At 42.9% G+C, this 23,016-nt stretch overlaps 1 protein-coding gene across 1 annotated transcript; it reads left to right on the forward strand.

The window, feature by feature from the left end:
• The first annotated feature begins 218 nt into the window (after positions 1 to 218).
• Positions 219 to 22,214, forward strand: NRIP3 (nuclear receptor interacting protein 3). Its single transcript, XM_027115437.1, has 7 exons — positions 219 to 470; positions 15,203 to 15,364; positions 15,919 to 16,001; positions 17,861 to 18,000; positions 18,642 to 18,694; positions 18,810 to 18,904; positions 19,202 to 22,214. Exons 1-7 carry the CDS (start codon positions 297 to 299, stop codon positions 19,215 to 19,217), a joined length of 723 nt encoding a protein of 240 aa, XP_026971238.1. The 5' UTR covers positions 219 to 296; the 3' UTR covers positions 19,218 to 22,214.
• The last annotated feature ends 802 nt before the right edge of the window (positions 22,215 to 23,016 follow it).

The raw sequence follows: 23,016 nt of genomic DNA on the forward strand, positions 1-23,016 counted from the left end.
GCGGTAGACCTTGGCGCTCGGAGTCAGTCTCGCCAGCGCCACTCCTCCTCTCCCGCCCTGTGCCCCAGTGGGGTGGTGCGGGTGTGGGCAGCGGCCCGGGACTCTGGGAAGCAGCGCGCAGGCTGGGGGAACTGTGCGGGCCCCGCCCACCGCGTGTACACTGGCTGCTCCCAGTGACGTCACGCTCGGCTATAAAAAGGGCGGCGCGCGGTTCTCGCGGCGCTGGAGAAGCTCGAGGCTGAGGGCTGCCGGGGGTCCGGGAGCGACCGGGACGCTGGGCCGCGGGCGCCTCAGCGATGTTTTACTCAGGACTCCTCACCGACGGCGGCCGCAAGGAGACGGACAGGCGGGAGGGGGCGTCGCTGCGGCAGCAGCGCCGGATGAAGCAGGCCGTGCAGTTCATCCACAAGGACTCGGCCGACCTGCTGCCCTTGGACGGCCTCAAGAAGCTGGGCTCGTCCAAGGACACGGTGAGCCCCCGCGGCCGCGCCCGCCTCGGGGTCCCCGCGCGCGGCGACCAGTCACCATCACGCTGTGAGGTCTCCCGGGGCCCGCCCTTTGCAGCTTTCACTGAGTCAGCGGCCGGGCCCCCGCCGGCCGCCGGCCGCTGTCGGCTGTCTCGCTATTGCTCTGTTTCGGATTCCTCTCCATCCAGCATTCCCCTGCTTTAGTTTCTCTCGGGATTCCGTCGTAGCTTTTCCAGCTCGCCCTCCCTTCAGCGCAGCTTCCTCCCTTCGTGTCTCTCCTCTGGAGTAGAAGAGACCCAGCCCTGCCTTCTTGCCCTCAGGTCCCCTTTCCCTCCCATTTTTCGCAGTACCGAGTTTGATTGCTTGGGGCTTGAGCCTTGCAGCCAGGGTAGCTCCCGCTGCCTCCCAGGCTGCTTGGCCGGGCCCGTGACCCAGACAGAGGTGACTCCTAAGTGGTGTGAGAAGGAGAGAACGAAGTGGGAAGGGGGCTTTCTGGGCAGTCACCACATCCAGATACACTTGACTTTTGTTGAATCCATTTCCCCCCTATGCAAAATCTACTTCTCCGTTTGATTTTGGTCTCACCTACCTTTGACCTTCCAACAGGAGGGCGGGGGGCGGGGAGAGAAACAGTGTGGACCTTGAAGGTTTCCTGAGCCCCAAACCTCTCTTCATCATCTTCCTCTCCTGCTACTCCACCCCCAAAGAGTGGATAGAGGGAGGAGGCCAGGCTGCCCCAGCTGCTCCACCGGCTGATGTGTGGAGCTGGAGCTGGGGCTGGCGCAGTCTTTTTTTCTAGCAGGGTTGTTCTTGGCATTAAGAAGGAGAAACTCCAGGACTGGAGGTCTGAGTTCAAAGACCGTACTGTCCTCTATCTATAGGAGGGATCCTATGGGGGCCTAAGAGTTACTAGTTTAAAGAACTGTATCTGACTCTTACATTTAAGTCACTGGACCAAATTGATGTTTAGCTTTGTAGTTTTATCTGGAATTTTCTTGTAGTTTAACTTGTTTTCTTGAATTTCACAATCACTTTATTCATCTAGGCAATAATTTATGAAGCATTACTTAAATGTCTTAAATGAAGTAGATGCTCTGTTTAATTTTTCCAGTATTTTTTGAGCTTTTGGAATGTTTAATTTGTCAGGGAAGCGGGGTGTCAGCCTGGGCCACTGAAATTGCCATTTCCCACCACAAGATGGGTATGGAGGGCAGAGCTGCTGAATCTACTTCTTCTTCTTGTTTTAATCAACTCTAATGGCACATAGATCCCAAGATCAGATTTGCCCTCCCCCATTGTGATAGAGAATTATTTTTAGTTATTTATTGTACAGGGGATGTCTACTCAATTATCTTGCTCTGTTTTTTAAAAGGTATTTTACCTGCACAAGCCACAGGATAGTTAATCTGATTCATGCTAACTCAGAGTGGTGAGTGACTGAAATGTATTCCTAGAAAAGCGATAACTGTCTTTCTTCCCTCCTTTCACTTTACTACAGTCTAGATTCATTTAGCAAATCAGGTTCAAGTCTTCTTACCTTCAGACCACAATAATCCTAGTTCCTGCCACAATAATCCTAGTTCCTGGAAGCCTCAGCCAATAAACAGTAATAGGAAAATAAGTACAATGTGGAATTTTTTTTTCCCTTCATGCTGGATTTAAGATATGATTGACATTTGGTTGTCCTGGGATGTCAAGGAGTTTCCTAGCCCTGAGGAACTGCCTCTCCATTCTTCTGCCTAGCATTCTTTATACTGCTTCATCCTGTGTAGGAAGAACTCCATCTGCTTTTCTGACTCCAGTCTGTCTTAGTTGAGCCACACAGGAGCTGATAGCATAGAACATAGGCACTAGGCTGGAAGGAAGAAGCTTCCTCAAGAAGCAGGTTATTGCTGTGGATGTGACACACAGCAGTTTATTGTGAGACCCTGAACCATGGTTCACAATTTCTCTCCCCTGCCTCCCCCCACTGCCATGAGTTGATGTCCCTCTCTCACTGTTCTCACACCTGTAATGTGCAAGTGATTGCACAGAAGAGCTAGAACAGGTCACAGATGCCAAGGCAGACTGAGGTAGGGCTAGGAGAGCTCTGAGTACTGGGGTGACGTGGCATGCTTAAGCTTTCTTGGAACTTATGCTGCTGGATCAGGATAATCTTAGAAATAACCTTAGAAGTACTATATCACTTCATATATATGGATATATATATGGATAGATCTGGTAGTATAGACCAGTGCTGACTCAGTGTTCTCTCACCAAAGTGAAATTTTTGAGGATACAAAAATTGACTGTACAAATCTATAGTACAAACTCAATAAAAGAGGGACAAGAAAAGGGAAGGGATGGAGAAGAGGGAGATAGGGGGGAAAGGACAAATTAGTTTTCATTGATTCTGGGGTTTGTGCCAGTGAGAAGATTGTGGGTTGTTTTCCTCATACTAGTGACCTATATTAGAATTATACTGCTGAGTTTTCTGAATTATCTACCTTTTACCATGTTGTTTCTATAACATTCACTTTTTGAATCCAGCGTGCCAACTTTTTTTGGATTGGCAAAGAGCATCCATGGGCAGTGAAATGTGTTCTTGTTCTCTTGACCCTAGGGAGGTGCCTTTGCCCTTTTCCTGTTTGTGTGTAGTTGGCTGCTACAAAGTCTACTGTGGAAATTAATTTTATTTCTTATGTCTGGCTGTCTTATTTTGTTTGTCCTTTTATCTTGTGCTCTTTTTTGTGTATTAGATTAAGAATCAAAATCAGAGATATGAGTAATATTTTATTTCGTTTATTATTATTTTTTAAGTTGATGAGGGTAGAGAAAAAAATCACTCTTGGAGTTTTGCGTATTCTAATTTCTTTTGTTTTAGCTACCAGGTTCATAAATGTTCTTCTCATTGAGGTAAGGAATTTTTAATTTTTAAAAACAGTCATATCATGGGATAATATGCTGTCTTTCCTATATGATAATATTACTGACCATCAGGCTATATCCTTACTTATTCAGCAATAGAAAGACAGTTTTGCTTTCCTATTTATGATTGATTCTGCTTCTAGCCAAATGCTTTAGCAAAACTCACTAGAATTAGGAGAAGGCTGGGGGAAGGATGGTGTAACACAGCAAAGCCAACTGACCATGAAATGACTAGCCCTGTACTCCTAGTATCTGATCTACCTGATCAGAATTTCTGTCAATGAGGGCAGCCCTGGGTGGTATCCTGTAGATAAGTTATTCATAATGCCACAAAACATCCATAATGCTATAGATTTTGGACCAGAGAACTTGGGAGTCTTAGAAGAGGAGCATGAAATACGAGTATAACATCAGGATCTAGTGGAAACTGAAGATTTCCAGAGCCATGATCGAATCCTAATTACAGCAAACATTCTTTGAACATTTGCTATGTTCAGGACACAATGCTAGGTGCTAGGACCACAAAGAAGAAGACAGCAAAGTTTACCTGTACAATGAGTTTATAGATTAGGGGGAAGGATAGGACTGATTAATTAATTTATTCCCCAAATATTTATTGAACACTTATTACATGTCAGGCATGATCTAGGTATTGAAGATATAGTAGTGAACCAAAACGGAGTTCCTGCCCTCATAAAACTTACATTCTTGTGGGGGGGGGGAGAAGGCAGAAAATAAATCAAGTAAATATATAATATATCAGGGTGTAATCAGTGCTATGGAGAAAATAAACCAGGATAAGGGAATAGGGAGTGTAATGGCCAGGGTAGGATGGAGTAGAGCCCTGTTATTTTATCTAGGGTGGTCAGGGAAGGCCTGTCTGATAAGATTACATTATACGAGATATTGAAGGAAATGAGAGAGCAAAATATCTTGGAGAAGAATGTTCTAGGCAGAAGGAACAGCAAGTGCAAAGGCCTGAATTGTCAGTGTGCTTGATGTGATTAAAAAACTGTAAGAAGGCCATTGTGGCCAGAGCAAAGTGAGCAACAGGAGGGCGATAGGAGATAACATCAGAGAGATAGTGGGATACTTAGGGCCTTATAGATCATTGTACAGATATTTGACTTTTAATCTGATATGGGAAACTGGTAGAAAATTTTATGCAGAGGGGTGACACGACATGACTTATTTCACAAAGTAGACTACTGTGTGGATTTCACTATAGAGGGCAAAAGTAGAAATAGGGAGACTGGTTAGGAGCTGTTACATAGTAATCCAGGTGAAAGATGATGGTGGCTCAGAGCAGTGTGCTAGCAGTTAAGGGGACAAGAAAAGATCAGACTCTCAGGTTATTTTGAAGACAGAGCTGACAAGTTTAGTTGAGAGATTGGATTAAGGATCTGAAAGAAAGAGTAGTCAAGAATGACCTCAAGGTTTTTGATCTAGCAATTGGAAGAATAAAGTTTCTCATTTACTGAGATGGCTAAGAATACAAGAGGAGTGGGTTAGGGATAGGGAATAAGAATCAGGGGGCCTCCCTGGTGGCACAGTGGTTGAGAGTCCGCCTGCCGATGCAGGGGACACGGGTTCGTGCCCCGGTCCGGGAATATCCCCCATGCCGCGGAGCGGCTGGGCCTGTGAGCCATGGCTGCGGAACCTGCGCGTCCGGAGCCTGTGCTCCGCAACAGGAGAGGCCACAACAGTGAGAGGCCCACGTACTGCAAAAAAAAAAAAAAAAGAATCAGGAATTTGATTCTTGAAGAAGTTAAGTTTGGGATGTCTATTAGCTATTCAATTGTAGATGTTGAATAGATAGTTCCATGAAAATGTAAATAATACCACCAGGAAGCCTATGGTAGTTGTCAAGATATGATAGTCAATAAGCGCTAGAGGAGTTCAGTGGAGGCAGTGATTACTCTGGTCTGGTGTGACAATAGTGATGGTGACCAACATCTGACTAGAGTTTCATCATTCCCTGGTGAGTCAACTGACTATGAGATTATATGGAGAGGGGGCTGCTTCGAGTGTGCCCTATAGAACCTCAGAGTAAGAAGAACTTTACAGGTTATCTGGTTGAAGTCCCTGCAGTTGTGTGAGTCCTTTGTAACAAAAATGCAGTCTGCCAGGGGCGGTTGAGAAGCCACCATCTCACACCAGCAGGTAACAATCAGGAATAAGGCTGTTCTCTTTGAAATAACATGTCTTTTGGGTCATAAGGTAAAGGCAAAGAGAACACAGAAGTCCTGGGGCAGTGTGACAAGACTGCCTTAGGTAGACTCCATGTGCTTTTGAGCAGCAGTAAACCTAAGGACAATCTGTCTATGATCCTATGGTGATGAAAGGGTCACGTGTTGTATATTCAGCTAGTAAATAAAGAAGAGAAGGCACAGATATTAGTGCCCTTTTAGACTTCCAAGACCAGACAGAGACATGTATATTGGGCTTGAAGTGAGAGTCAATCAGGAGCCCATGTCTGTCTACAAACCGTACATGAGGACAAAAGTGGAGTAAGATGATTTCATGCCCTTTTAAGAAAAAAAAAGTGAATGGTAATCAGCTTCAATTTTAAGCCGAGCATGAGAATTTAAAATACATATGTACACATACATATAATTATTAAAATTTAAGTGCTTACTTTATACCTGACATGGTATTAAATGCTTCGTACAAACCATCTCATTTCATCCTCACAAAAGCTCTGCAAGGTGGTTACTAACTTGAACTGAGCTCTGTCTGACCCCAAAGCATATATAGTTTAAACAATACTCTAAGTCATGGTTGGCAAACTTTTTCTGTAACGGATCAGATAGTTGATTGTTTTTGGCTTTGCAGGCCAGCCTCTGTCTCAACTACTCAATTGTGCTGTTGTAATGCAAAACAGCCATAGGCAATACAAATGGGGCTGATTGTGTTCTTATGAAACTTTATTTACAAAAATGGGCAGCAGGCTGGGTTTGGATTGTGGGCCATATTTGCTGCCCCCTATTTCTAAGTGGTTCTAGTTGTAGTTCTATTGGAAGCTAGAAACCTTGGGTTTCTCCTCTGAGAGTAAATGCTACAAAGAAAGCAGACTTCTATAATTTCTCCTATTTTCCAGTCTGACCCATTCTGTGGACCACAGAAATCCATTAGTTTGATTCTGTCTGGATTCAGTACAGCGTAGGTAAAGGGATTGAAAAGGTGGCCTTAGAAGTTCTTGCTCAAATCATGATTCTGTGGTATCCTGCAGTATAGCCTGTTTCCTCTCACCTCACTTTTCTTCCCACTTTATAGCCTGGTTAGAAGAGATATTTAATCAGACTGGCTCCTAGATTGAGGAACCTCAGCTCTGTCTACCTGGAATACAGCATTGCCCACTGTGCCCATTTCTTTCAGAAGCTCCCGATGGTGATAAAGGCAGCACATTTGAGTTTGCCTGCTTAGGATTTAGATGCCTAAATGCTGGTTAGGGTTAGCAGCCACACTGCAGGGACAGTAGAGAACCTGTGACTGCTTAGTGTTGCCTTGTTGAGCTAAAGCATAAAGCAGGATCCATGTCAGGAAGATGACATAGCTATGTCCAAAAGGCCACCAGAGTACCTGCAGCACCTATCTAACTAATACTGTGTATCTTGAAGTACACCTGGAAAGTAGAAGATAGCCCTTGGAAAGGCAATATTTCAATAAACAAAAACAAACCACTTAAGCATATTTACAAAGCAACAGTCAAGGAATGGGAATGCAAGTAGTACAGACTATGTAATGTATGAGTACTGAAGGGATTCTGAAGGAAAGAACTGGATGATATTAATCAAGAAAGGCTTTTTGAAGAAGTAAAGGGTAGAGATTTATTCATTTGGTATTATGCTAAGAGCTGGGATATAGCTGTGATCAAGACAATGAAGGTCCTTGCCCTTGTGAAATTAACACTCTAGTGGGGGAGTGAAATAATAAACAACTAGAAAAGCAAAATAATTCTGGACTTATAATTACTCTGAAAGGAATAGTGGGATATGTTAGTAACTAAAGAGGTGGAGTGCCTACTTTAAATAGTATGGTCAGAGAAGATGTTTTTGAGGAAGTGATGTTTGAGCTGAGACTTGAAAGATGAGATCAAGCTACCTATTTGAAATATTAGGGGAAAACATTTCAGGCAGAGGGAATGGCAGGTGCAAGGGCATTAGAATGGGAAAGAGTTTTTGAGCAAGGAGGTGTGGATGAATAAAGGGTAGAATGGTGTGTATATGGTATGTATGTGGAGGTTGGAAAGATAGACAGGGACCAGATGACACAGAGCCCTATGACCGTGGTAGGAAGTTTGAATTTTGTCTGAAGAACAATGAGAAGCCATTGAAGGGCTTTTTTTTTTTTTTTTTTTTTTTTGTGGTACGTGGGCCTCTCACTGTTGTGGCCTTTCCCGTTGCAGAGCACAGGCTCCGGACGCGCAGGCTCCGGATGCGCAGGCTCAGCGGCCATGGCTCACGGGCCCAGCCGCTCCGCGGCATGTGGGATCTTCCCAGACCGGGGAACGAACCCGTGTCCCCTGCATCGGCAGGCGGACTCTCAACCACAGTGCCACCAGGGAAGCCCCACTGAAGGGCTTTTGAGTAAGGGAATGTATTATCTCACTTATATTTTTAAAAGCTTACTCTGGCTGCTGTGTAGAGAATGATTTGGAGAAGGGTGAAGGAAGAGGTGGAAGACAAGTTAGGAGGCTGTTGTAGCACAGATAAGAGATGATGGTGGCTTGTATTAGATTGGAAGTAGTAAAGATGAGGAGAAGTAGATTGATACCAGAAAAGTTTTGGAGGAAGTAGCAACAGTACAGATCTTCCTCGACCTATGACGGAGTTACATCCTGATAAACACATTGTAAGGTGAAAATATTGTTAAGTTGAAAATGCATTTAATATACCTAACCTACTGAACATCGTATTTCAGCCTAGCCTACCTTAAAAGTGCTCAGAACACTTAACATTACCCTGCAGTTGAGCAAAATCATCTGACACAAAGCCTATTTTATAATAAAGTGTTGAATATCTCATCTAATTTATTGAATACCATATAGAAAGTGAAAAAACAGAATGGTTGTATGGGTACAGAATAGTTGTAAGTGTATCAGTCGTTTGCCCTCATGATCATGAGGCTAACTGGGAGCTGCAGCTTGCTGCCTCTGCCAGCATCATGAGAGAGTGTTGTGCTGCGTATCACCAGCCTGGGAAAGGATCAGAATTCGAAGTACAGTTTTTACTGAATGTGTATTACTTTAGCACCGTCACAAAGTCGAAAAATCATAAGTTGAACCATTGTACTTTGGGGACTATCTATACTTGGGATGGAAGTTTAGGAAAAGAAAAGAATCAAGAATGGATGGGCGTGTAGTGATGCCATTTTACCAGATTGGTGTAAAGGGAATAATCCAGAATGTTAAAATAGAACAGGACTTTGGAGCTCAAACCTCTTTTATTACTGATGAAGAAGGTGAGACTGAGAGAAAAGTAATGCTTAGAGAGATTAGTGATTTGCCCAAGGTAGTATGTGATAAGTGGTCCTTTTGCTAAAGTAGAACGCCTTCATGGAGGATTAAAGATAAGACTGGGAAGGAGGATGAATCAGTGGAAGATCTTAAATGCTAAATTGAGGATTTTGTGTTTGATACAGCTGGCAAGGGAGCCACTGTAGGGGAAGGAGACCATGAACATAATGTTTTAGGAGATTATTTGAACTTAGCAATAACAGCAGAAATGGAGAGGAAACTACAAGGTGTTAAAGAGGCAGAATTTTACTCACCAAGACGGAGAATACTGGAGAAAGTACAAGTTTTGTGGGAAAGATCAGTGGGACAAGTTAAGTTTGAAAGTGCCTGTGGGGTGTCTAAGTGGAGAAGTTCAAAGAGGCAGTTGGTTCTATGGGTCTGAAACTCAGAAGTGAGGGCTGGGCATGAGATGGAGTCATCATCATAAGGGTACTAATTTATACAATGAAAGCAGATAAGATTGCCCTAAAAGGTTTTGTAGAGTGAGAAAGGGACCTAAGATAGAGCAACAACATTTAGGAAATGAGCAGAGGCAAAGGAGCCAATAAATGAGACAGATGCAGAATAGACAGAAAAGTGGTTTTAGAAGCCAGTGGAGGAGAGTTTCAAAAAAATGGAATGTTGAGTTTATTGAAACATTGTTTCTAATGGCAAACATGTAGAAATAATCTACATGTCCATTAGTAGTTAAATAAACTGAGATATGTTTGTACCACAGACTCATAGGTCTATAGATGATGTGCTATTTTAAAATGCAGAAAGCGGGGCTTCCCTGGTGGCGCAGTGGTTGAGAGTCCGCCTGCTGTTGCAGGGGACACGGGTTTGTGCCCCGGTCCGGGAAGATCCCACATGCCGCAGAGTGGCTGGGCCTGTGAGCCATGGCCGCTGAGCCTGCGCGTCCGGAGCCGGTGCTCCGCAATGGGAGAGGCCACAACGGTGAGAGGCCCCCGTACCGCAAAAAAAAAAAAAAAAAAATGCAGAAAGTAGGGCAGATGTAAAAAAAATAGGTGCTAAGGTGGTTGGTTATAGGGTAACCTGACATTACATCTGCCTAAGTTACATTGTTGGTGTGTGCGTGTATGTGTGTGTGCACACATGTACACACACTTCAGTTTTTGCATGATTTGGCAGACACTGTTAGTTGGCTAAATCATCACCCATTTTCAGCCCTTTTCTATCTACCTGACTCCTCTACGCAGAAGCTAAATACACCCAGACCCCCTTGCAGTTAGAAGTGGCTGTGGGAATTCTGACCAAGAAGATATAGGCAGAAGACTGCTGAGGGAACTTCTGGGAAAGCTTTTGCTTTCCCGATAAAAAGGATAGATGGCACGGAGTCCCTTCCTCCTTCCTTAGATGTGGATGTAATGCCTGGAGCTGGGGCACCCATCATATGACCATGAGGGAATATCCAAGAGAATTACGGAAACAGTAGCCCTGAAATTGTTAAGCTGCTGAATTAATGCCAGCAGCTGCCTACCTCCAGTCTTCTTGTTATGTGAGAAAAAAATACACCTCCATTTAAGCCATCATAAGTTGGATTTTCTTGTGACTGTATGCTTTCTTAACGTATAGGGTATATTTTTAAAATTTACTTTTTATCAAAAAGCACATGTATATAATTTAAAACTTAAAAAAAATTTAAACTGTTCCTTAATTCTCTTATACCTTCCCATCATGTCCCCTCTCCTACTATATTAATATTGTAATATGTTAATAACAAATAGCTATCTTGGGTCAAATCAGCATTTACTGCTTACATTATTATGACAGCTGAGTCAAATACTATACCATAATTATGTTTCTTTCTCATAAAATTTTTATTTTTATAAAAATTAATAATTGCCTAGTTTTTTCCCTTTGTTTAATTTTCTATCTAGAATTTAAATCTCCTCCAAGTACCTTAAAACTGCAGATGATCTAGCAGGTGTTTTTTTTTTTTTTCTTGGAGACATCCTTCCTGGAGTGCTCTATCCTCGCATTTCATTTTGGACTGGTTGCTCTCACAGCCCACTACACAACCAATATCCTGGACTTTTTCTTCAACACCGTTTTCAGAATTTCCCTTGTTTCTCTTCTCTATTATATACTCTATTTCTTGGATCCTATGCTTTTTTCTTTGTTTGTAGGTTTCCCTCGCTTTGGTGGAGTATATCCTTCAGAAGCTGCTTAAGGATTCTTGGGAAATAACTTTCCTGAGTCTTAATTGATAGCTTGGCTAGGTTTAGAAATTATGTGCTGTCAGATTTGTTAAAAGTATTATTCCATTGTCTTTTAGCTTCCATTATTACCACTGAATAGTCCTATGTAATTCTGGTTCCTAATCCTTTGTATTTGAAATCATCTTTTTCTCTTTGGAAACTTTTGGAATCTTTGTCATCCATGATATTCCAAAAATTCTTAATGATGTGAAATCTTGGTTTGGGTCTTGTATCTTTCATTATGGAAGGCTCCATGTGAGCCCTTCAACTCATATTCTTCAGTTCTGGTATAGTATGGCACTCCACTCTCATTCTTAGCTGTTGAAGGAATCTGTTCTAAGCCTAGCCAAACTGTCAACCAGCCAGAGTCTTTTGATTTACTCTTACAAAAAGAATAAAGTTTTGGCATTCTTCCCAGTTGTCTGGATCAACTGGGAAGGAGTCTTATGCATAGGAGTCTTATGCAGGCTTTATACTAATCTCTTTCCAACCCTAATCATACCCTCCAATTGTAGAGGTTCTAATACCTCTAATTCCTCAGCTTTTCCAGTGTTTTAGTTTAAGTAGGAAAACTGCTTTTACAGCTAGACCCCCAAGTATAAAATAGTTCAAATATAATAGTTTATTTTTTCTTAGGTAAGAGTTCTAGTGGGAAGGTCAACAAGACAGCCCTCTTTCATGTAGTCATTTAGTGACCCAGGCTGACAGTGAGTGGCTCTTCTGTCTTCAACATGTTACCTCCAGGAAGGTTACCCTAAGGGTCATCTCCATTCCAGCCCGTCAGAAGAGGAAAAGAATATGGAGGAGTGTACACAGGAGAGGTTTACAGGCCAGGCCTAGAAGTGGTATGTGTCACTTCTACTCACATTCTGTTTGCCAAACTCAGTCATATGGCCTTGCCTAACTACAAGGAAGGCTGGGAAACATAATCTAGGTATCTTTCCAGAAAGAAGAGGAGATCATGGATTTTAATTAGTAACTGGCAGTCTCTGCCACTCCAGTGTTCCATGAAGTAAAATGGTGTGAAGCACTTAGCTTTCTCTAGTCTAGGTCAGTTACCAGTTTTTCGTCTGCTATTTAGATTCCAAAATTTTGTCAAAATCTCTTCTTTTGTTATTGTTGTTGCTTACTTTACTATTCTCTTTGTTCTTATAGTTTTAGGCCTTTCTTGTTCCTTGACTATGATTTTAGTGAAATTTTCGTTGGGAGCAAAGGTAAATGTGCAGTTACATTGTCATTTAAAACATGAGGGCAGGGACTTCCCTGGTGGTCCAGTGGTTAAGACTCCACACTTCCAGTGCAGAGGGTGCAGGTTTGATCCTTGGTCAGGGAACTAAGAGCCCATATGCCATGTGGTGCGGCCAAAAAAAAAAATTTTAAACAAACAAACAAACATAAGGGCATAATTAAATGGCTACAGAAGAGCATCTCTGAGGTTCATATGAGTTAATTGGCTGTGAATTTTCAACTCCTGAACTATACTATGAAGACTTGTAGTTATAAAAGTGAATGAAAAGAATTATATGTACTGACATAGAAAAATGCCTTTCATATATTAAACAAAAATTAAAAATTTAGAAGAGTGTTATAGTATGATCCTGTTTTTATTTATGTTTGTAGATGTATTAAAATTTTTGGAAAGATGTACTTCTAAATTTAATGGTTGTTCTTTGTAGGGAGTAGAACTGAGAAGGTTTGAAGGGTTGCAGAGGCTTTCCCTTTTTTTTTTTTTTGCGGTACGCGGGCCTCTCACTGTTGTGGCCTCTCCCGTTGCGGAGCACAGGCTCCGGATGTGCAGGCTCAGCGGCCATGGCTCACGGGCTCAGCGGCCATGGCTCACGGGCCCAGCTGCTCCGCGGTGTGTGGGATCTTCCCGTACCGGGGCACGAACCCGTGTCCCCTGCATCGGCAGGTGGACTCTCAACCACTGCGCCACCAGGGAAGCCCGAGGCTTTCCCTTTTTAATTGTATATACTTCAGTGACATTTGAATATTTTATATTGAAGATGTATTACGTTTGAACCTTTTTTGGGTTACTAAATAAAGGAATAGTCAGCAGGGCCAAACACCCTAGAGAAGTCAAGTAAAATGAAGGCTGAAATATGTCTGTCGGATTTGGAAATTAGGAGATCGTTATTGGTGTTGTGGGATCAGAAGTGATTTCAGTGAAGAAAATATAGGATATCAGGAAATTGACTAGTGATTTCGACCTTTTTTTTAAGACCGTTTAAGGCAGGGTTGTGGTTAGGACGTGGCACTGAGGAGGCAGGGTCTGAGGGTTTGTGGAGGTGTTTTCTTCCCAGTGTGTGAGAACTTTGAGTATGTGTATAGCCTGTGGAGAAAGGGTAGAGTAGGAAAATTCAAAGAGAGATGACTTCAAGGAAAACGATTTCAGAACCTTCCTCGTTTGCCTGATCTGTCCAGTGATGATTAGACTCCTCTCAAGATTCAGAATAACCAGGTAAAGTGGTGTTGGGCAAGACCACTGTAGAAGGAAAGCCTCGAACTTTAGGTTATGAGGGCTTTGTTTAGATGGACTTTGAAGTCCCTTCCAGTCTTCAGTTCTACAAATCCAGCTTATCTGAGTTGGTCATGCTAAGCATGGACCTGACAGAAACAAACACCTGCTTTAGTATGAATCTAGACTTGTTAGTGAGAGAGATAAGAATGAAGAATTTCTGTTTCTTTTGAGGAGCAAAGCATTCTCCCAGGGTCCAATCAGGAAATCAGAGTTAGCACTTCCTCCAGCTCCTTGTCAAATTAAGAAGCTCTCATTTTCTTTTAAATGCCCCTCTCTCTCCTTTTCCCAAGAATACTAATTTAAAATCTGCCTTGCCAAGAGTCAGTGTATTTTGGGAATCCATTTCTTCGCCTCACCAGGGTTACAGCGAGTCATGGCTCTGACTCCATTCTTCCTCAGAAATCTGTAATATGGTGGAAATGAAGACCTCCTGCACTTCTACCCACTTCCTGGGGAAGGTTCTAGGCTCTGGGCTTCTAGGAGTAACTCTCTTCCCCCCCTAGAATTGGAATGCCATCTAGTATGTGTCACATAGAAACTTGGGGTTAGACTCCATCCTTTGAGGGATTTTCAATATTATTGTAAACTAGGAATAATATGCTTTTGTATAGAAATTTCTCAGGTCAAATGACTTTAAGAGGTGGCTTACACCTTCTGGAGGCCACTTTGAGTAGAAACAGTAGAGCATAGATATATCTGCCCTAGTAACTCTCCTAAGCTCTATTAAAGAGCAGACTTGATTTCATATTCCTCATTCTTCTTCCTAACCTTAGGTATCCTGGCACAGATATAAGGTCTAATTAAGTCCCCTGCTTCTTGGTCAGTTTCTGTCCCTTTTACACTCCACTTTTGGCCCATTGAAGAGAGCGGGAATGGATGACAAGCACATGGCAGGAGGAGCCTTATGCTCCTTGAGGTCCAGAGAATAACAGTAAGGATGATTCCTCTGGGTTCTGCCAGGTTCTAAAGTGTGTCTTCTAAGAGGATTATTCAGCAGGTATGAATCCCTGTCTTCCTACCTCATCCACCCATGGATAACTCAGCCCACAGGAGAGCCACGTCATCAAGGCACATGTATTTGGGTCCAAAGGATAACACTGTGAGGGAGTGAGACTTGAAACAGAAGTACACAGAACTCCTGAAAACCAGTGCTAAGAAGGTTTCTTTGGCCTGTGAGAATTAGCTGCCCTTTCTATAAGTCCCCTGGAAAGATACATTTATTCCACATAGACTATGGCCACTTGCCTCCTGAAATGCCCTTGTAAGGGAAGGGAAAGCAGCAAGCCCAGGTAGTACAAATCACAAGGGTCCCTTAGTTCTCTTTAGCCATGGACTATTAGCCCTGTCCACGTTTCCCAGGGTCCCACATTGCTCTTTCATTCACTCAGGGTTGCCTACTGCAAATTGGTTTATAGTTCCTGCTCTGATAATACCCATGAAGTCCCTACTTGAAGGAAGGATAAATAAGAAGCAAAGGTAGAGCTCAGTTATGGGCAGCTCCTTCATTATTTCTGCAGCACCTGGGGGACAATGAGAGAAGGGGGGAAATGACCTGTCATTAAGAAGCCTCTGCTTTCTGTTCCTCAAGCAACCTCATAACATTCTGCAGAGGCGCCTCATGGAAACCAACCTGTCAAAGCTCCGAAGCAGTCGTGTCCCTTGGGCCTCCAAGACCAACAAACTCAATCATGCCAAGTCTGAGGGGCTAAAGAAGTCTGAGGTGGATGACATGATTTTGGTTTCTTGCCAGGTAATGTTCTGAGAATAGCTTTTCCAGGTTTTCTGGAGAACAGGATTTGGGCCCATTATCCCAATAATGGGGACCTCTCCTCCAAATTGTATAGAATGTGGGTCTTATCATGGAATTCATAAATGAGTTTTAAGGGGGGCACTCAATGCAACACTGGAAATATATGCAGTAATTTGTATGCATGTGCATCGTTATGGGGAAAAGGACTAAATGTTTCGTCAGATTTGCAAAGGAGTATGTGATACACACACACACACACACACACACACACACACACACACACACACACACACACACACACAATTAAGAGCCACTTGGTGTATAGAATGAAATACCCAAAGTCCTTTGGGATCCTCTGTAAGCTCTAGCTTCAGCAGGAAAAAGAACCCCTCAAAGGAGACTCAGCAATGGATAAAGATGGGACACTACCAACCCATAATTGTGAGGATGCTCCCCAACCCTGCCTTTCATATGACACCTGCTGCTTGCTCTTTGGATCTCCCTTCCCTTTTGCTTCTCTGGCTCCTATTGAACAGTATGTTTCCTCTCTACAGTGTGCTGGAAAGGATGTGAAAGCCTTGGTTGACACAGGCTGTCAATATAATCTCATCTCTTCAGCCTGTGTGGACAGACTGGGGTAAGTAGTCACTTGTGCTGGAAGTCAGATGCTAATACACTCTTTGCTTGAATTTATTTTGAAGTCCAGGCTTTCCATTAACTCCCACCAATTAAGTTTTGAGCAAAGACCTTTGGGCTCCGGAATGAGAAAGTATGAAATCCTTGGCTCATTGCGTGCCATGCCCTGATCCTGATTTGTGCCCTGCCCAGACAACAAGTTAGAAGGATCTGCCCTGGTGGTGTACCCGAGAGAAGTAAAATCAGGGATGTGGTTGGCCTTAGCTTACTTGGGGTCCTTCTGGAGGCCACACTGCCTGTCCCAAGAAGTATCAGTCAGACCGTGGGATAGAGCTGCTATTGCTGTTGGGCCTGAACCATCACAGGGGTGATGAGTACCTTTCCTCTCTGCAAATAACAGGTAAAATCAGCTCTTACTGCTGCCCCTGGTGGGGCCTGGGTGTGAGGCAGACACCTCATATATTGAATATCTTCAGTTCTCTAACAGCTGGAATTGGGTTCTCCCTCTTTTTTAGTCAGAGAAAGCCATTTTGTATCTTTCCTCCTTTTCACTCAATCTGTACTTTTATTTCCTTTCTTCTTCCTTCTCTTTCCTCCAAAGTACCAGATGGGCCCTGAGGTCTAGCCCAGGATTGGGAGGATCAACCCAATATCCTTTTCCACTTCTCTAGCCCTAAGTACAACAGAGCATTCCCCAGCCTAAATCTCTGTATTGAAACAATCACTAGGGTAGATGTAATGGCCCATTTTAAGCTACTTTCAAAATATCCCTATTAGGCAGGGCTTGCACAAGTCTTGATTTGTATAATCAGTGACCTCTGCCACATGTTCTGTTCCTTCTCATTTCTACCTTCTCCTCACCCCTCACCACAACTGTGACTCTTTGAAGCTGGCTCTATGGGTTTTGTGCATTGCTGTTTAGGGCGGTGGACGGGGTGGGGTGGGGGTGGAGTCCAAGGACACAAGTGCTCCTATGAGAAGAATCCTGAGCATTTTTATGTGGTGAAGAGATGAGCTGTAGTGCAACATGATGTTTCCAGAAAGACTAATAATGTCCTGGTGCATAATTAGGCAGAAGACTGCCATGATTCCAGAGGAATTAATAACCATCTGTAAAATTGCAATTATTTTTCTTTTGGATGGGCTATAACACCAAAAGAGAGGAAATGGAGTAAAGCAGAAGTTTTGGCACAGAAAGTCCATAATTAAGTATTTATCCACCAACTCATAATAGCTCGGTGCTAGCTGTTCCAATCAGCTTACATAACTGTGTGAAACCTTGGTGCTGTTCTTTCCTTCCTCCCCTAGACAGACAAGTTAAATTAATTAGGACTTTCTCCGCAATATGCCTTGCTGATGCCAATATCAATGCACTTAACAAATAAGTACCTGCCTCCACCATCCTTATGGCCTCAGACTAAATGATGAGGATAGACTGAAATAGACAAAGAGAAAATTAGACACTGAACAAAGCATCTTCTAAAATTAGGATTTACCTGCCCTCTCTGAGATCTGTTACCCACAGATGGATAAAAGGATATGTTAACTAAATTGCCTTGCACATAGGTGGGGATGTTGAGATGCAGAAAAGGATTCTCTGAGTGTGTCAACTCTCATATTCCACCAGTGCAGATAGTGACATAGCTTTTTGAGAATAGGAGCTGAATCTTTAGTTTTTTATATCTCCTGGCATGTTTAGGATAAAGTGCTGAAACAAGAATTGTAGACTAGCATATTTTTTTTGGTAAATTAACCCAGGAAATCTCTGGAAAATTCCAGCTGTGTGTCAGAAGGTAGGCATTGCCAGATTCCACCAGAAACTTCTGCCAAGGGGATTCTGTTATTTCCTCTCTGGTGCAGACTCAAGGAGCATGTCAGATCTCACAAGCATGAAGGAGAGAAGCTTTCTCTACCCCGACATCTGAAAGTAGTGGGCCAGATTGAGCACCTAGTGATCACTCTGGGCTCCCTCCATCTGGACTGCCCAGCAGCCGTGGTTGGTAAGTAGAATGGGGGACTGGACCTATGGACCCCTAAGTTAAATCCTCTCCCTCCTTCCACCAAACCCTCATGGGATTTTATGCCTGTAAATATTGACTTCTTCAAAATCCCAGGTTTCCACTTTTTTGTACTATAAATCTTGTCCCAGTTTTTGCCTTCTGAAGTACCAGATGGGCCTTGAGCTACATTCAAGACATATTGAGAATCACTCAGAGAATAAAAAAATTCAAGGGGTAAGAAAACAAACATTTCTGTGTGCCCCTGAGAGCTTTCTGTGGGCTAGTTGGAGGTAGAGGGCAAGATCCTCTTACTCCTTTGCCATAAATCCCTTCATAATTTCCCACCAACTCCTATACTTTCCCTCATGTACTCTATTCTAGAGAGTACTCTAAGTTCCTGATTTTTGTCCAAAGGCCTTTGTCCTTTAGAGTTAAAAAGACTTCAGTTTGAATCTTGACTCTATCACTTTTTAACTATAATGATTTGGGAAAATTACTTAATATAATAAATGCTCAACAGATGTTTATTGGATGGATGGAAGGAAGGAAGGAAGGGAGGTCAGGTTGCATAGAACCTAATGGTGATAAGGCTGACTTCTAAACCAACATGAAAATGGTTAAATCTTAATTTTTTTTATTAGAGGACAATGAGAAAAACTTGTCCCTTGGTCTCCAGACTCTCCGATCCCTGAAGGTAGGATTGATTCTATATTCCCATTGGTACTTCTTCTCTGAGGCAAGGGTCCTCTTACATGGAGACCCCATAGTGGGATCATTGAGGGTAACCAGTGATTCTTCTTTGTTTTCAGTGCATCATAAACTTGGATAAGCACCGGCTGATCATGGGGAAGACAGACAAGCAAGAAATCCCTTTTGAGGAGACAGTTTCCTTGAATGAAGACAAGTGAGTGCCCAAATGGGTGTAGTCAAGTAAAATCCATTGGTCATTAACTGGAGGGGTTCTCACACAGGATATTGGGTTGTATCCTGCTTTTGACCGTCAATCATTCCACAAGTATACCCCTCCTCACCCCCAGAGTTCACAATCCCACAAAACTATAGCCCACATTTCAGAATGAGCAGTGATGATACTGCATAGAGTGGTGGGGAAGATGAGTAGCTTTTAAACTAAAATTGTACTTGCGTTCAGTCTAACTTCTTTGAATTTGGTATCATTTCTCTTATTTCTTTCTCATTTCAGCACTTCAGAAGCATAACTACAGCCTGCAGCATGTCTGCACGTGTGCACACATACCAGGTTGACAGATTAAGAAAACTGGGTTTGAACCAAATGCAGTAGCAACTTGCTTTGGACCAAGTCCTCCCCTCTAATAGAAGCTCCAGGGGGTCCTTCCCACCCAGACCTCTCTAGACTTTAGTCTGTGCTTAGAGATCTTGTCTGGTTATAGCCGTTGTTTTTTACTCCTTTGATCACTTAATTTATAGACCTTTTTGACACTGCCAGGTCCCACTTGTGGCCTATTTCTCTGCTTCTTCAAGGAAATTGCTTTTATTAGTCAAGTATAGGGGCTGCTAGGTTCTATTTCTCCATAGATACACTTGCTTCTTTTCCTGTAGTTAAAGTGTATAATGAACAGGAATCTGACCTTTACCTCCTTTCAGCTATTTCAAAGAGATACAGGGTACCTATGGCTCAGAATTCGAATTTCTTCTAATTCTTTCATTGATTTCTCAAGTATGAATTAATCTGAAAGAGCCCAGAGAAATCATCTAGTCCAACCCTTTCATTTAAAGGTCTGGAGAGTCAATTGAATTGTCTAAGCTCCTATACTGAGTTGGTGGCAGAGGGGACCTAGAATTCAGAGCTGACAAGCCAAGGCCAAGGCCATGTTCATTCTCATTTGTTGCGTCAAGCCTCGAGAGGAGGATGAAGAGGTGAGGATTTGTAAAAAGGCAGGGTAGGGGAAGGCTATGCTTTGGGGATGGATGCCAGAGGATCTGGGAAGCCCGCCCTCCTGTGTGCTAAGCCCACTAGAAGTCCCCTGACCCAGACTGTCACATTTAGGTGCTTATCTTGGTGCCTAAAAGCCATGGGTATAAAGATGAATGAGGTGGCTTCTCACCTTGAACGTCTTGGAGGGTAGGAGGAGGAAGGACTCACAGACAGAAAAACATTAACCACTCTCTGAGATGGAATTGAAGGCTTCAGTAAATAATCTGGGCATCATTGTCAGGTGTTGATAACCCCAAGATCCAGTCAGTGTTTCTGTCTAGCCTGTTATTTGTCTGTATCAGACTCAAGTAGCTGGGAACAGGAGTGGGGAAAGGAGATGAAAAAACCCAGAGCAGGTCCAAAATAGAAGGATAGAATCAGTTGGTGGAAAAGCCTACCTAGGGAAACATTTCTGGGATGGGGGCGAGGAATGAAACTTCCTGGCAGGGAATTGATGGTTGGGAAGCTCTTCAGTTCTGTCCTGGAATAAGGAAAGAGGCAGGGCAGGAGCCTGCCCAAGAGTTCACAACAATTTTTTCTGACTCCTCAGTATTTCCTGACCCCTCTCAAAAAGGTCATGGAGTTTCTTGAAGCCTTTCTGTTGGGGTGTCAGTTGGGCACATAGATACCTGTAATGGAATCTCCCCTTCAGTTTGGTCAGAGATGTGCTCAGAGAAGTCAGAAAAATAGCCAGCTGTGGGTGTCCCTTTAAGAGATTCCCAAGTCTACCCTTGGTTCATAGCAGCAGTTCCTCGAGTATTTAATGATCCTACTTCAAACTTTGCCAGATCCCACCAACAATCTTGTCTAGCGTTAAGCTACTGTCTTTATCAAACAGTTTTTTGGAACTCTGTTTTCAGCTTTTCAGAAGCTCCCTAAAGACTAGGAACTTGGTGACGTGACCCCCATTTGAACAGCTAGGCAGCCATACTGTAGCCAGTTGTCACTGCGTCACCCCCAGGCCCTTTTTATCAGCCTCTACAGAGAAAGCAAGATGGAAAACTAAGCACAGCCACAGTAGGAGAGGCCACATCTGAAGCTCAGCAGAGGTGATCCCATGTTACCAGCCTTCAGTGCCCCCTCAAACTACCCCCATTTTCTTACATGGGGGCACCTGCACCTTTCCATTGAGGCCTCTCCACTCTGCTCCCTTACCTATCATGGAACCACTTTGGCCTGCTTCTCATCCTAGGACTGAGTTGAAATACTTCACCTTTTCCCTAGTTGAAAGTTCCACTCTGAGCCTTGATTCTTGGCCACAAGTGAGGCATGTTAGAAGTTCCTTGGCCTGGTTTATCCTTATTTAGATTCCCTGTGGACCAAGTGAGGCCAGGAATTCTCAGGTGCTAGAAAGATGCCACTGATTTTGACCCTTGGAGTTCAGGATTATATAGCATCAGGGGGTTGATCAGGTGGCCTTTAGTGATCTTTCTGGCCTCTGAAAATCAGTCAGTGACGTCCCAGTTTTGGAATAGAGACAGTTGGGGTGATCTGAGCTTATGGTATCATAATCTCACTCCATGCAGTCAGACCATTTGAATTCACTAACCGAATAATTGTGCTTTAAACCTCAGGCTTGATAGAGGTACCTAAAGTTGTCTAAAGATAATTATAGGAAGTCTTGAGCTTCATTAATTTTCTTTAAATGCTTCCAGGTTGATTACTCTGATAGCCCATATCTCCTTGATATTCATGAGGAAGCACTGGTCCACTTTTCTGAGGCTGGCTAGCTAAGCAGGGAAGGTCATTTCTTCCCAGAATCCTAGAAAATTCTCTCTGGTACCTCTGATTGAGGGTGTGGGAAGAGAGTGTCTACTCAGGTCACCGTTCTGAAGACAGGTGGTTAGCAAGAAGTAACCCTGTAGAACTGTATCCCTCTCATTCCTTATTAGATGTCCAAATAAAATACAGGGAGTTTGAAAAATATTGTCTTTGTCGTTTGGTATTTCTGTGCCTGACTTATTTGAGGAAAAAATGTTTTCTGACTTTTCTATTTCCTTGCCCTGCACAGACCCCACCTGTTAAGATTTTCTATTCCTTAGCTCAAAGTGTCTATAGATGGGTTGCTTGGTATGTCAGCTGCCCTTACTCTTGTATAATAGAAATATCTTTCCAGGCTGGGCACATGGAGGAGACGAACTGGATTCCTCCCTCCTTCTGTTGCCAGGCCTCTGCATTGGCACTTTATCTGCTCAGTGTTCGTGACTGTGTTGAGTTTATTTGTGAGATTAATGTAACAATAAAGTGAAATCTTCCCCTCTGTGTGCTTGTCTGACAAAATCTTTGTGTCAGGTCCCCTGGAAGATGACGGAGCACAGGCATAGCCCAGCTGCATCTGTGTTTCTCTTAAAGGATCTTCTGAACACAAGGCTTTGTGGTCCTCATTTCCTCCATTGCTACTAGCCCTTTTGCTCCCTCTTACTGGCTGTATGTCCTTGGGCAAATTAGTGAACCTCTGTGAGCTTGGCTTTGTAATCTACAAAACAGAAGTGATAATAGTACTTACTTCACAGTATCAAATGAGATAACCTGTGTAAAGTGGTTGGCTTATGGTAGTCCCTCAAAGATTTAACTGTTTGTGAGAACAATCTTTTATGGTGGATCCCCAGTGTGTGAGAGAACATTTACTTCTAGAAATTTTGTTTACAAATTTACTTTTTATAAATATATTTATTTATTTAGAAAGGAAATATTTATTTGGTTCAAACAAATAAGAGGTTTGGGAAGGGGAAGGGTTGAATGAACCTTAATATATAGTTAAAGTTAAGGTCTAAATGATGTTGCAAATAACTGCATTTTACAGATGATAGAAACTTACCTTTTAAGTGTTAATATTTTTAGTATTTAAACAGTGTAGTTATTAGTCAACAAGAAACATTCTATACCTATGACAGTGGTTATCACAATCTAGAATTATGTTTCTACCACTACTCAGATGATATTATCATTCCACCTCAAAAGGTTTTCTGTCTTACTTTTGTCCATTTATTCTAAATATAATAAATGTAAAAAGACGTAACCAATCTGACTCTTAAACAATGAGCAGCAGAGCTTCCCTGATG

Source organism: Aethalodelphis obliquidens, unplaced genomic scaffold, assembly GCF_003676395.1.
Source record: "Aethalodelphis obliquidens isolate GAN/ISIS:26980383/991018 unplaced genomic scaffold, ASM367639v1 scaffold14, whole genome shotgun sequence".
Lineage (NCBI taxonomy): Eukaryota > Metazoa > Chordata > Mammalia > Artiodactyla > Delphinidae > Aethalodelphis > Aethalodelphis obliquidens.

What these genes read in the sequence shown, in the direction of transcription:
- NRIP3 (XM_027115437.1), top strand. Translation starts at nt 297, where the DNA reads ATGTTTTACTCAGGACTCCTCACCGACGGCGGCCGCAAGGAGACGGAC. An exon ending in GCCTGTGTGGACAGACTGGG is followed by an intron (nt 16,002 to 17,860) that starts GTAAGTAGTCAC and finishes TCTCTGGTGCAG; the next exon opens with ACTCAAGGAGCATGTCAGAT. An exon ending in CTGCCCAGCAGCCGTGGTTG is followed by an intron (nt 18,001 to 18,641) that starts GTAAGTAGAATG and finishes TTTTTTTATTAG; the next exon opens with AGGACAATGAGAAAAACTTG.